The sequence below is a fragment of the Anser cygnoides genome, chromosome 14 (genome assembly GCF_040182565.1).
Source record: "Anser cygnoides isolate HZ-2024a breed goose chromosome 14, Taihu_goose_T2T_genome, whole genome shotgun sequence".
Lineage (NCBI taxonomy): Eukaryota > Metazoa > Chordata > Aves > Anseriformes > Anatidae > Anser > Anser cygnoides.
The window spans coordinates 12,142,130-12,155,194 of NC_089886.1; the positions used below are offsets into that span (position 1 = coordinate 12,142,130).

The following is a 13,065-nucleotide window of genomic DNA, read 5'->3' on the forward strand; positions in this document are numbered from 1 at the left end:
GGGTTGTCTGATGCTCACGATACAGCAATGTTGGAGTCTTGCTCCTTCACACACAGAGCTGGTAATGGAACATGAGATAGGGGAGTACCTTTGGTGTTTGTTCAAGTCGTTCTTCTTGTATTCCATTGCTGTTGGTTTTATGGACTTACAATCCCCTTATGTGTAATCCCCGTATTATTATTTTTTTTCTTTTTTAATTTTCACATCTCTGTTGGCGTGCATCCAAGAGGTCCTCAGCTCCTGGTTTGGGACATCTTACTGAGGCTAGTTGTTCAGTATCTGAGGTTTTCTCTGACAGAATAAAACCAATACCGATTTTGCTTCGAGCTGTCATGACATGAGCTCCACAATTGCTGTTTCTTTTTGTTGTGCAGCATTTACACCTGAGATTGCTGAAGGAGTTCGAGACATGAAGGGTGGTGATGGTGGTCCTGCAGACACTATTCTTTGTCATTCAGTGTGCCCTTGAAACCTTTCTAACGAAAATGTCTTTGGTTGGTTGGTTATTGTTTTTTTTGGTTGAGGACCTTGTGAAATCTTCTTGCCATGTGTGGTTCCAGAAGGATGCCTGAGACTGTAGAGCTGCTGGTGTTGTGATGTTGAGACATTACTCAGAAATGCATTCCATTGAGGCACATGAAACAACTGTACTCTCATCTTTGCCTGTTTGTGGCCTTTCATTCCTGACCAGAGAAATGGTTTGACATACGGTGTCCTGATTTCATGTGCTTTCAACATTGGCATTCACAGCCAGCCCCTTCAAAATCCCCAGAATGTTTCATTGGAAGATGTAACACATGCATGAATAGAGTTGATGTTATCCATAAGAGTGCTTTGCTTGTCAACATCTGGGGTGTTCTTTCACAGAATGAAATGAGCACCTTTTGCCTTTTGGACTGTCATACCATCACCTTTAGAAATTGTGTCCCTCATTCACCTGTAATGTTTGCATCTGAGATTGTTGAAGCACAGAAAACTGTAATGGTCAACTGCAGAGTGTGCTGGGGACAGTTTCTATGTGATTCTCTTTGTATGTTTCTTTGTGGTACTTTCCTTGATGGGGAGGTTCTGCAAGAGCTGGAGTCAGCCTTGGGGTGTGGCGAGCAAGTGTGGTATCTGGTGGAGGTGAACATGTCAGTGGCACTGAGGAGGACCGGGCCATTCCTGATGTTCCTATGGTTATCTGGTGATCTTGAGCAGGGCGATCTTGTGTTTGCTGGCAACTTGTTGGAAGCTGATGTTTTCCTGGGATGGTCCCCTTTTTGCAGTGGAAGTGAATGCCGGGGACCTTAAGGTACCTTGTGTTGAAGGTGACACGTGGACATTCGTGGTTCCCTTGTTGAGAGCAGGATGAACACTGCATTTCGATGAAGCTGATCAGGGCTTCACCCTGTCAAGTTATGTCTGTCTCCAAGGAAGACTATTTGCATCACTCTTTGGGCTGGTATTCCAGGGCCTCCCCAGGTTGTGTGTGGAGTTTTGTTTTTGTTTGGCCACTTGGTTTTCCTTCATCTCACTGTTCTGCACCATGGGCCTGGCTTTGCAGCAGTCTGGCAGATGGCCTTTGACCCCTGTGTTCCTGAGCATGAGGAGTGGCTGCTCCACCAGGAGCTGCTGTAAACGTTGTCCATCGGTCCAGCTTTCTCCGTTTCCATCTGAGATTGCAGAGCCAGTGCAAAGCCTTGAGAGTGCCATTTGTGCAGGGGGGAAGAGCCTGGCGGTGGTGGGAGAAGGCGAGGTTCTGCAGAGGGTGATGCTCAGAGGTGGGTTTGGAGCTGGATGCTGTCTGTGGGGTGGAGTATCATCCAGGTGTTGTGGCAATGATGTTGTGAACGGCACGGAGAAGGAGTGAGCATTTTGCAATGGACAGGATGGTGTTGTGTAGGAAAAGAACCTTTTTTTGTGGGAAATGGAGATGCTGGGTGGAAGCCAGAGTGTGGCCTTTGCCATCAAGTGGGGAGGAGGGGAAGAAGTGCTCTCTATGTTTACGCTGTTGGCAAATCTTGTGTTTCAATGAGCTGGAATGGGAGCCTTTTTTTTTTTTTTTCTCCGGTATGATGGCTTCCTGTGTGATAGCTGTGTGTCAGGGAGTACACCACACTCTCCCGTGACTGGGGAGCTTTTGCTGATCTCGATGATTTCTCTTCAGCCCAGCTTCCCTAGAAATCACGGAAGATTTTAAATGAAAATTTCTCTATGAAACCAATTATCCATCCATGAATCTGTTACTTTTTCTGAGCATGCAACCGCTGATGCTGCTGGTAAGTTGTTCATATGCGAGAAGTATGTGTTTGAGAGACAGGTGTATGTATTTTTTGCTGTTTAGTTGCGTTCCCTTTATGTTGGATGGACTGAACATTGCCTGGGGAATGCCTGTAGGTTTGGAGCCTTCTGGGTAATATGTGGACGCCAATGGGGAAAGCAGTTTCTCCCAGTGGCAACAGTTCCTTCCCCTGGTCTCTGCCTGGTGTCAGAAATAGAGGAAATTTCTGAGGAGACATGATGGTGTAGGTGTAATCTTTGTGCACTTGCCTTCCTCCCAGTCTTTGTACTTGCATAGCTGGTGTTGGTGGAGATGGTGCATCTCTGGTAGCACAGCTCATTCCAAAAAGTGAGTATGTGTATGGTAGCAGTGCGTGGTGTCCAGTGATTTCATAGGTGTCCCACATCTGAAGGAAATTTTTCTATCCAGCTTCCCCAGAAATCTCTGAAAACTTTCATTGAAATTGTTCTTTATAAGCAATTCTCCTGTCATGGAAATGCTTCTTTTTCTAAACAAGCAAGCACTGATCCTACAGGTAAGTGGCTCCTGCCCAAATAAGATGTGTTCAAGAGAGCAATGCACAATTTTTGCTAATAACTGCAATATGTTCATGTTGGGTGGATGGAACGTATCCTGGGTAATGGCTGTAGTTTTGGAGCAGCAGAGCCCTGCTGCCTGATCTTGTTCCTTTCCTGTTGCTTCCCACCTCAGTGTGAGCAGGCAGCAGGACAGTCATGAAAGGCTGCGGTTTGTGAAAGTGAGTGAAAGACTCACCTGAGCTATATGGAGGTCTAGGAGACTGCAGTGGGCATCCACGTCCTCTGGTGTGCAGAGGCTTATCAGAGTAATTCCTGGCAGTGGCGTATCAGAGTGATTCCTGGGGGATCATGGTCCTCCTGAGTGCTAAGGGATGCTGTACAGAGCAGAATGGAAGGCGGTGACGACGAGGAAGAAGAGGTCTTGCCTCAGAGCATGTCTGAGCTTGATTGGAAGAGTGGTGCAGGCATTTGAAAAGCATTTTGATAAAGGAGGAAAAAAAATGAAGAGGAGGAAGAAGGTAAGGAATAGTAAAGAGCAGAGGAAGAGAAGCAGATGGATAGAAGGAGTGAAGGAAAGAAAGGAAACATGAAGAAACATGTATGATGAAGGAAAGAAGTAAGAGAAAAGGTAAGAAGGAACTAAAAGGATGAAAGAAATAAAAGAAAAGGAAAGAAGGCGCTGAAAGGACAAAACAAGAAACAGGAAGACAGGTAGAGAACAAATGAAGAAAAAATCTAAGAGAAAAATAGGAAGGAAGGAAGGAAGGAAGGAAAGAAAGAAAGAAGCAAGGCATCGAGAAGAATGCAAGCAAGCAAGAAGCAAGGAAGAAGGAAGCAAGAACCAAGCAAGAAAGAGAATGGAAGAAAAATAAAGGAAAAAAGCGCCAGGGAAGGAAGGAAAGGAGAGAATGAAAGAAGTGAAAAGGAAATTTAGGAAAAGTAAATTTAGGAAAATTAGGAATATTTAGAAAATATAGGAAATTTAGGAAAAGAGGGAAATTTAGGAAATGGAAGGGCAGGAAGCAAAGAAGCAAAGATGGAAGGAGGAAAGAAGTGAAAGAAGAGAAAGAATGAAAGTAGACGTCCAGAAGAATGTAGGCAAGTAAGAAAGCAAGCTGGAAAGCAAGGCAGAGAATGGAGCAGAAGGAAAGGAGGAGAGAGACGAGAAAGAAAGGAAGGAAGCAAGCAAGCAAGGAGGAGCATCCATTGCCGTGGTGCGTGCAGGGCTGGGAGCCGGTCGGTGTGCGGGGAGCGTCGTCTGGAGCGCAGCGCTGCGGGGCTGTTGCCCCCTCGTTAGCGCTGCTGTCTCGGCCTGTGCTGGGCTCGGTGGCGGCGCCGTCGCCGTGGTGTGTCCCGCGAGTGCCGGGGGCGTCCCGCGAGTGCCGGGGGCGTCCCGCGAGGCGGGGGCGGTGTCGCTGCCGTGCTGGCGGCGGCGGGCGCGAGTGAGGCTGCGGAGCACACGGTGTCGCTGCAGGCTCAGGAACGGCGCGGGAGCGGCGGGAGGGCGGCTCCGCCCCGGGGCGGCGGGAAGGGCGGCTGTGCGCGCGGGGGGAGCGGCGCGGGGCGGGCAGGAGAGCGGCGGCGGCGGCGGCGGGAGCCGTGCGGGGCGCGGGCGGCGGCGGCGGCCATGGCGGTGTGCGTGCGGGCCGTGGTGCGGGTGCTGGTGCTGCAGGCGGCCTGGGCGCTGGGCGGCGGGCAGGTGCGCTACTCGGTGCCGGAGGAAGCCAAGGGCGGCACGGTGGTGGGTCGGCTGGCGCAGGACCTGGGCCTGGAGGCGGGCGAGGCGGAGGCGCGGCGGCTGCGGCTGGTGGCGCAGGGCCGGCGGGCGAGCGTGGAGGTGAGCGGGGCGAGCGGGGCGCTGGTGGTGAGCTCGCGGCTGGACCGGGAGGAGCTGTGCGGGAAGAGCGCGCCCTGCGCCCTGCGCCTGGAGGTGCTGCTGGAGCGGCCGCTGCGCGTCTTCCACGTGGAGGTGGAGGTCACCGACATCAACGACAATGCCCCGCACTTCCCCGCCGCCACCAAAAACCTCAGCATCGCGGAATTAACGACGTTGCCGGGGTCCCGCTTTCCGCTGGAGGGCGCGTCGGATGCGGATATCGGAGCTAACGCGCAGCTCTCCTATACCCTCAGCCCCAGCGAGCACTTCGGAATAGAGGAAGAAAATAGTGATTTACGCACTAAATCCCTTTTTCTTGTATTAAAGAAATCTCTGGACCGCGAGTCTCTGGCCGAGCACCGTCTGGTGCTGACGGCGAGAGACGGGGGCAGGCCGTCGCTGACGGGCACGGTGGAGCTGGTGGTGTCGGTGCTGGATGTGAACGACAACGCGCCCCAGTTCAACCAGTCAGTGTACAACGCGCGTTTGTCTGAAGATGCCTCAGAAGGGACATTGGTGGCGCGGGTGGGCGCCACCGACCCGGACGAGGGAATGAATCGGGAACTGACATACCAGATTGGTAACTCTAATCCATCATCTGCCTCCGGCATTTTCCGCATTGATGCAAAGAGCGGTGAAATCCGACTGACGGGACCACTAGATTTTGAGACAGTGCCTTTATACGAGCTACACGTGAAGGCGCAAGACAAGGGGACGCCCCCGTTGTCGGGGCACTGCAAGGTGGTGGTGGAGGTGCTGGACGTGAACGACAACGCGCCCGAGGTGTGGGTGACGTCGCTGTCGGTGCCGGTGGCCGAGGACGCGTCGGTGGGGACGGTGGTGGCGCTGCTGAGCGTGTCGGACCGGGACTCGGGGGCGAACGGGCGGGTGCGGTGCGCGGTGTGGCCGCCGTCGCCGTTCGGGCTGGTGGCGACGTTCGCGGGCTCGTACTCGCTGGTGCTGCGGGAGGCGCTGGACCGGGAGCGGGTGTCGGAGTACGAGGTGGAGGTGCGGGCGGAGGACGGCGGGGCGCCGCCGCTGCGCGCCAGCCGCGGGCTGCGGGTGCCGGTGTCGGACGTGAACGACAACGCGCCGGCGTTCGCGCAGGCCGTGTACACGGTGCTGGCGCGGGAGAACAACGCGGCGGGCGCGGAGCTGGCGCGGCTGTGGGCGCGGGACCCGGACGAGGCGGGCAACGGGCGCGTGAGCTACTCGGTGGCGGAGGGCGGCGCGGGCGCGGGGTCGGGGTCGGGGCCGGGGTGGCGTCCGGCGTCGAGCTACGTGTCGGTGGACGCGGAGAGCGGGCGGCTGTGGGCGCTGCAGCCCCTGGACTACGAGGAGCTGCAGGTGCTGCAGTTCGAGGTGCGGGCGGTGGACGCGGGCGAGCCGCCGCTGTGCGGCAACGCCACGGTGCAGCTCTTCGTGGTGGACGAGAACGACAACGCGCCGGCGCTGCTCCCGCCTGCCGGCGGCGGGCCGGGGCCCTGGGCTGCGGGCGAGGCGTCGTCGTCGTCGGCGGCGGCGGGGTCGCTGTGGGCGTGGGCGGCGTGGGGGGCGCCGGCGGGGCAGGTGGTGGCGAAGATCCGCGCGGTGGACGCGGACTCGGGCTACAACGCGTGGCTGCGCTACGAGCTGTGGGAGCCGCGGGGCAAGGGCCCGTTCCGCGTGGGGCTGTACAGCGGCGAGGTGAGCACGGCGCGGGCGCTGGAGGAGGCGGACGGCCCGCGGCAGAGGCTGCTGATCGTGGTGCGGGACCACGGGGAGCCGTCGCGCTCGGCCACGGCCACGCTGAGCGTGTCGCTGGTGGAGGGCGCCGAGGCGGCGCTGGCGGCGGCGGGGGCGGTGTCGGCGGGGGCGGGGCTGCGGCCGGCGGCGGGCGCGGAGGGCGGCGCGGCGGCGGCGGCGGCGGCGTCGGCGACGAACGTGTGGCTGGTGGTGGCCATCTGCGCGGTGTCGAGCCTGTTCCTGCTGGCGGTGGTGCTGTACGGGGCGTCGCGCTGGGCGCCGCGGGCGGCCGTGCTGGCGGGGCCCGGGCCGGCGACGCTGGTGTGCGCCAGCGAGGTGGGCAGCTGGTCGTACTCGCAGCGCCAGAGCCGGAGCCTGTGCGTGGCGGACGGCGCGGGCAAGAGCGACCTGATGGTTTTCAGCCCCAACTGCCCGCCGCCGCCCGGCCCCGCGCCGAAGGAGCCGCCGCAGGAGCCGCCCGCTCTCCTGGACACGGTCAGTGCCACTCGCCCTCCTCTCGCCCCTTAATCTTGCCCGCTTTCTCTCCCTCGTCTTTTCCTTCTTCATTGCCCGTGTCCTCGCTCTTTAGTCTTGTCCTCTTCCTCTGTCTAACCTTACCTGTCCCTGCTCCTTCCCCTGCTCCTAGCCGCCCCCTCGAGGGGGTTGTGGCAGCCGGGCGCAACCCCCGGGCCCGTGGCCGCTCGGTGCTCATCAGGTGCTGGAGCTGCGAGTGCCAACAGTGCTGTGGCCAGGGTCTGTGCCCCAGCATGGGGCCTGTCAAGGGCTGGTGTACTTGGATCCCCCCTCCTGCTGCCGGGACAGGGCTCTTCTGGACACCTCTTGTGCTGTACAGGGTCAGCTGTGAAATCTTCTCTGCATGCATGATGGTGGAAAGTCATTCTCATGGCTGATACCTATGGTTCCTGAATATTGGTGTCTTACTTCTTCTCACACAGTTACAAATGGGACACGGGGCCGGTGAGCACCGTTGGTGTCTGTTCAACTGGTTCTAGTTGTGGCCATGTATGCCTGGTCCTATTATTGTGGTACAGGCAGCATATTACTGTCTGTAATCAGCTGATGGTGGCTTTTGCATTGTTGTATTTTATCTCCAAGATCTCCTCATCTCTTGCTTTGGGACATCTTATTGAAAGCAGCTCTTCAGTATCTGAGTTTTTCTCAGAGAGAATGAAATCTGCCAATTTTCATTAGAGCTGTCACAACATGGTCTCTGCAAGTCCTGTTGGTCACTGGTTTGAAGCATTTCTGCTTGAGACTGTTGAAGGACTGCAAGACAGGAAGAGTCAGTCTGGTGGTGACTGTCCATCAGGCACTATTGAAAGCCATTTAAGTAGCTGAATGACAAGCCTGCTATTGTCATTGTGCTCTGTTTTGTTTTTGTTCTTGTTGAGAACTTTGTGTGTTTTGATTGTCCTGTCAAGAAGAAATGACGAAGGTGACACTTAGGTCTTTAGGCTTTTCTGACTGTTGACTTGTATTCCTTGTCAGGGAAGTGGCATGTCACACAGAGCCCTGCTTAGAAGTTGTTACAAAGAGTCTGCCAGACATGGTGGATTTAGTACCATTGGAATATTTTTCATTTTTTGTAGCTGTCATTGATGGGAAGGGTCTGTGAAAGCTGGAGTGATCCTTGGGGTGGGAAGGGAAATCATGTAATCAGGTGGAGTTGAATGTGGCAATGGCAGTGAATGGGACCTGGCCATTTCCTGATGTGAGCGATGAACTTGTAAAGGATCTGCATTGCATGCCATAACCGAAGAAGAAGAGACGCGTACTTGTGTTAAGAACACACGTCCCAGAATGGTGGATCATGGGTGTCTAAAGCAAAGCCTGAGGAAGTATCGTCCCAGAGTATTGCTGTGGAAGACCCTTTCCCAGGCTCCAAGAGACGTGATTTGAAGGTCTTCCTTAACTTGAGACAATATGTGGTGTTGAAATGGTCTGGATGTCATTTGAGGCATAATGCCTTTCATCAGTTGTGAATCTCTCTTTCTCCTCTGGGACATGTTGAATGAGAAGGAAAAACTTCAGGCATCACAGAGCAGTGGACCAGGAAGTGGACGGGGTGATTTCCCTCGAGGCAGGGATGTGTTGTCCTTGTGTGGAGGGCTGGAACTGCATTAGATCAGGTTGCAGAGGGCCTTGTCTTGTGCAGGTCAGAATATGTGAAAGGAAGGCATTTTGACTCCCTCCCTTTCCTGCTGTTGCATGGATTCTGTGTAGAGTTGCAGTTGCTTGTGATCACCATGTCTCTGCTCTCTGCAAGCCATGCTTGTGTCCCGTCTTTTTCTATGCGCATTGAAAGTATACCAAATTTCACTCTCTTTACCACCAGAAAGTTGTTTGTAAAGGGGAAGATGCATCTGAAATCATGTTATACTTTTCCCTTTATGAGTATGCTGCTAGAGTGCTTTGGAGTACAGAGGTAGAAGAGCACAGCCAGAGGTCAAGGCAAGAAGGAAACTGGTTTGAAGCATGAACCAAGGTGTTTTGTTTGAGAATGGCTTCAGAGGATCTGACTGTGCCAGTTGTATGCATTCTGCGGTGACCGGCCTCGCTTGTGTCCCTGGAGTGCTGGTGAATGTGGTGTGATTGTTTCCTTGTGCCCAGCTCATGCTCATTACATCTGGATGCAGTTGGTGGGGTGTCTGATGCTCACAATACAGCAATGTTGGAGTCTTGCTCCTTCACACAGAGAGCTGGTAATGGAACATGAGATAGGGGAGCACCTTTGGTGTTTGTTCAACTCGTTCTTGTATTCTACTGCTGTTGGTTTTATGGACTTACAATCCCCTTATGTGTAATCCTCTTACTTTTTTTTTTCTTTTTTAATTTTCACATGTCTGTTGGCGTGCATCCAAGAGGTCCTCAGCTCCTGGTTTGGAACATCTTACTGAGGCTAGTTGTTCAGTATCTGAGGTTTTCTCTGACAGAATAAAACCAATACCCATTTTGCTTCGAGCTGTCATGACATGAGCTCCACAAATGCTGTTTCTTTTTGTTGTGCAGCATTTACACCTGAGATTGCTGAAGGAGTTCAAGACATGAAGGGTGGTGATGGTGGTCCTGCAGACACTATTCTTTGTCATTCAGTGTGCCCTTGAAACCTTTCTAAGGAAAATGTCTTTGGTTGGTTGGTTGTTGTTTTTTTTGGTTGGAGACCTTGTGAAATCTTCTTGCCATGTGTGGTTCCAGAAAGGTGCCTGAAACTGCAGAGCTGCTGGAGTTGTGATGTTGAGACATTACTCAGAAATGCTTTCCATTGAGGCACATGAAACAACTGTACTCTCATCTTTGCCTGTTTGTGGCCTTTCATTCCTGACCAGAGAAATGGTTTGACATACGGTGTCCTGATTTCACGTGCTTTCAACATTGGCATTCACAGCCAGCCCCTTCAAAATCCCCAGAAGTTTTCATTGGAAGATGTAACACATGCATGCATAGAGTTGATGTTATCCATAAGAGTGCTTTGCTTGTCAACATCTGGGGTGTTCTTTCACAAAATGAAATGAGCACCCATTGCCTTTTGGGCTGTCACACCATCACCTTTAGAAATCGTGTTGCTCATCCCCCTGTAATGTTTGCATCTGAGATTGCTGAAGCACTGAAAACTGGAAGGGTCAGCTGCAGAGGATGTGCTGGAGACAGTGTCTATGTGATACTGTTTGTATGCTTCTCTGTGGTGCTTTCATTCATGGGGAGGTTCTGCAAGAGCTGGAGTCAGCCTTGGGGTGTGGCGAGCAAGTGTGGTATCTGGTGGAGGTGAACATGTCAGTGGCACTGAGTAGGACCGGGCCATTTTGTATGTTCCCAGGATGATCTTGAGCAGGGTGATCTTGCCTTGTGTTTGCTTGCAACTTGCTGGAAGCTGATGTTTTCCTGGGATGACCTCCCTTTTTGCAGTGGAAGTGAATGCCGAGGACCTTAAGGAACCTCATGCTGAAGGTGACACGTGGACATCCATGGTTCCCTTGCTGAGAGCAGGACGAACACTGCATTTAGATGAGGCTGGTCAGGGCCTCATCCTGTCAAGGTCTGTGTGTCTCCAAGGAAGGCTATTTGTGTCAATCCCTGGCCCAGTGTTCCAGGGCCTCCCCAGGTTCTACGTAGAGTTTTTTTTTTTTTCTGCCCACTTGGTTTTCGTTCATCTCACTCTTCTGTACCATGGGCCTGGCTTTGCAGCAGTCTGGCAGATGGCCTTTGACTCCTGTGTTCCTGAGCATGAGGAGTGGTGGCTCCACCAGGAGCTGCTGTAAACATTTTCCATCGGTCCAGCTTTCTCTGTTTAACACTGAGATTGCAGAGCCAGTGCATAACCTTGCGAGTGCCGTTTGTGAATTGGGGAAGAGCCCGGCAATTGTGGGAGAAGGCGAGGCTCTGCAGAGGGTGATGCTCAGAGGTGGGTTTGGAGCTGGATTGTGTCGGTGGGGTGGAACATTGTTCAGGTGTTGTGGCAGTGATTTTGTGAGCAGCACAGAGAAGTGGTGGGCATTCGATTGTGGGGAGGGTGGTACTGAGCAGGAAATGAGCCTTGTGTGTGGGAAGTGGTTGCAACCGGAGTGTGGCATTGGCCAAGAAGTGTGGAGAAGGGAAAGAAGTGCTGTCTGTGTTTATGATGTTGGAAAAGGTTGTGTTTCGATGAAGGGGAATGGGATCCTTTGGTTTTCTTCTCTCCTGAGTGACAGCTTCCTGTTTGATAGCTGTGTCATGGAGCACCTCACACTCTCCCATGACTGAGGAGCTTTTGCTAAGCTCGATGATTTCTGTTCAGTCCAGCTTCCCTAGAAATCACTGAAGACTTTAAATGAGAATTTCCCTTTTAAACCAGTTGTCCATTGTCCTGGTTCCAGTTAGGACAGAGTTAATTATCCCTCATAGTAGCTGGTAGGGTGCTATGTTTTGGATTAGGATGAGAAGAGCGCTGATAACATGCTGATGTTTTAATTGTTGCAGAGCAGCGTTTACACCAGGCCAAGGACTTTTTGGCTTCTCGCTCTGTCCTGCCAGCGAGCAGGCTGGGGGTGCAGCAGGAGCTGGGAGGGGACAGACCCAGGACAGCTGACCCAAACTGGCCAAAGGGGTATTCCATACCATCTGACGTCATGCTAAACAATATATAGGGGTGGCTGGCCGGGGTGGGGGGTCGGCTGCTCGGGGATAGGCTGGGCATCGGTCAGCGGGTGGTGAGCAATTGCATTGTGCATCACTTGTTTTCTTACACATTATTATTATTAATACCATTATCATTATCACTATTATTATTATTATTGTTATTGTTATTATTATATTCCTGTCTTAATAAACTGTCTTTATCTCAACTCACCGGCTTCACTTTCCCGTTTCTCTCCCCCATCCCAGAGAGGGAGGGGGGAGGGTGAGCGAACGGCTGTGTGGTGTTTAGCTGCCAGCCGGGTTAAACCACAACATCCATGCATGAATCTATTCATTTTTCTGAGCAAGCAACCACTGATGCTGCCCGTAAGTTGTTCATATGCAAAAAAAAAAAAATGTTTGAGAGACAGATGTATGTATTTTTTTCTGTTAAAAAAAATGAGTGAAAGACTCACCTGAGCTATATGGAGGTCTTGGAGCCTGTTTGAAGTGGGCATCCAGGTCGTCTGGTGTGCGGTGGCTCATCAGAGAAATTCCTGGGGAGACATGGTCCTCATGAGTGCTAAGGGATGCTGTACAGAGCAGAATGGAAGGCGGCAAGGAAGAGGAAGAAGAGGTTTTGCCTCAGAGCATGTCTGAGCTAGCTTGGAAGAGAGGTGCAGGCATTTGGAAAGCATTTTGATAAAGGAGGAAAAAAATGAAGAGGAGGTAGAAGAAAAGGAAAAGTAAAGAGAAGAGGAAGAGAAGCAGATGTATAGAAGGAGTGAAGGAAAGGAAGGAAGCATGAAGAAACTGTAGGATGAATGAAATAAGAGAAAAGGAAATAAGGAACTGAAAGAATGAAAGAAGGAACTGGAAGAGAGGTAGAGAACAAATGAAGAAATAATCTGAGAGAAAGAAAGAGAGAAGAAAGAAGTCGAGAAGAATGCAGGCAAGCAAGAAGCAAGCAAGACAGAGAGTGGAAGAGAAACAAAGGAGGGAAGAGCCAGGGAAGGAAGGAAAGGAAGCAAGAAAGAAATGAAAGGAAGGAAATTTAGGAAAATACGGAAAGGAAGGAAGCAAAGAAGCAAAGCCGGATAGAGGAAAGAAATGAAAGTTGGTTAGTAGTGAAGGAAGGCAAGAAGACGTTCAGAAGAAACTAGGGAAGCAAGAAAGCAAGCAAGACAGAGAATGGAGTAGAAGCAAAGTAGGAGGAAGATTGGAAAAACAAGCAAGTGAGGAAGAAGAGCGTCCGTCGGCGTGGTGCGTGCAGGGCTGGGAGCCGGTCGGTGTGCGGGGAGCGGCGTCTGGAGCGCAGCGCTGCGGGGCTGTTGCCCCCTCGTTAGCGCTGCTGTCTCGGCCTGTGCTGGGCTCGGTGGCGGCGCCGTCGCCGTGGTGTGTCCCGCGAGTGCCGGGGGCGTCCCGCGAGTGCCGGGGGCGTCCCGCGAGTGCCGGGGGCGTCCCGCGAGGCGGGGGCGGTGTCGCTGCCGTGCTGGCGGCGGCGGGCGCGAGTGAGGCGGCGGAGCACACGGTGTCGCTGCAGGCTCAGG

General features: G+C 53.0%; 1 protein-coding gene across 1 annotated transcript; it reads left to right on the forward strand.

Annotated features, from left to right (window-relative positions):
- Positions 1-544: 544 nt before the first annotated feature.
- LOC136786396 (protocadherin alpha-2-like) lies at positions 545-13,063 on the forward strand. The gene has a single exon (XM_066977216.1). It carries the CDS (start codon positions 4,430-4,432, stop codon positions 6,929-6,931), a length of 2,502 nt encoding a protein of 833 aa, XP_066833317.1. The 5' UTR covers positions 545-4,429; the 3' UTR covers positions 6,932-13,063.
- Positions 13,064-13,065: the final 2 nt, after the last annotated feature.

Bases quoted from the DNA above. Each gene is read 5' to 3' on its own strand.
- LOC136786396 (XM_066977216.1), top strand. From the start codon at position 4,430: ATGGCGGTGTGCGTGCGGGCCGTGGTGCGGGTGCTGGTGCTGCAGGCG.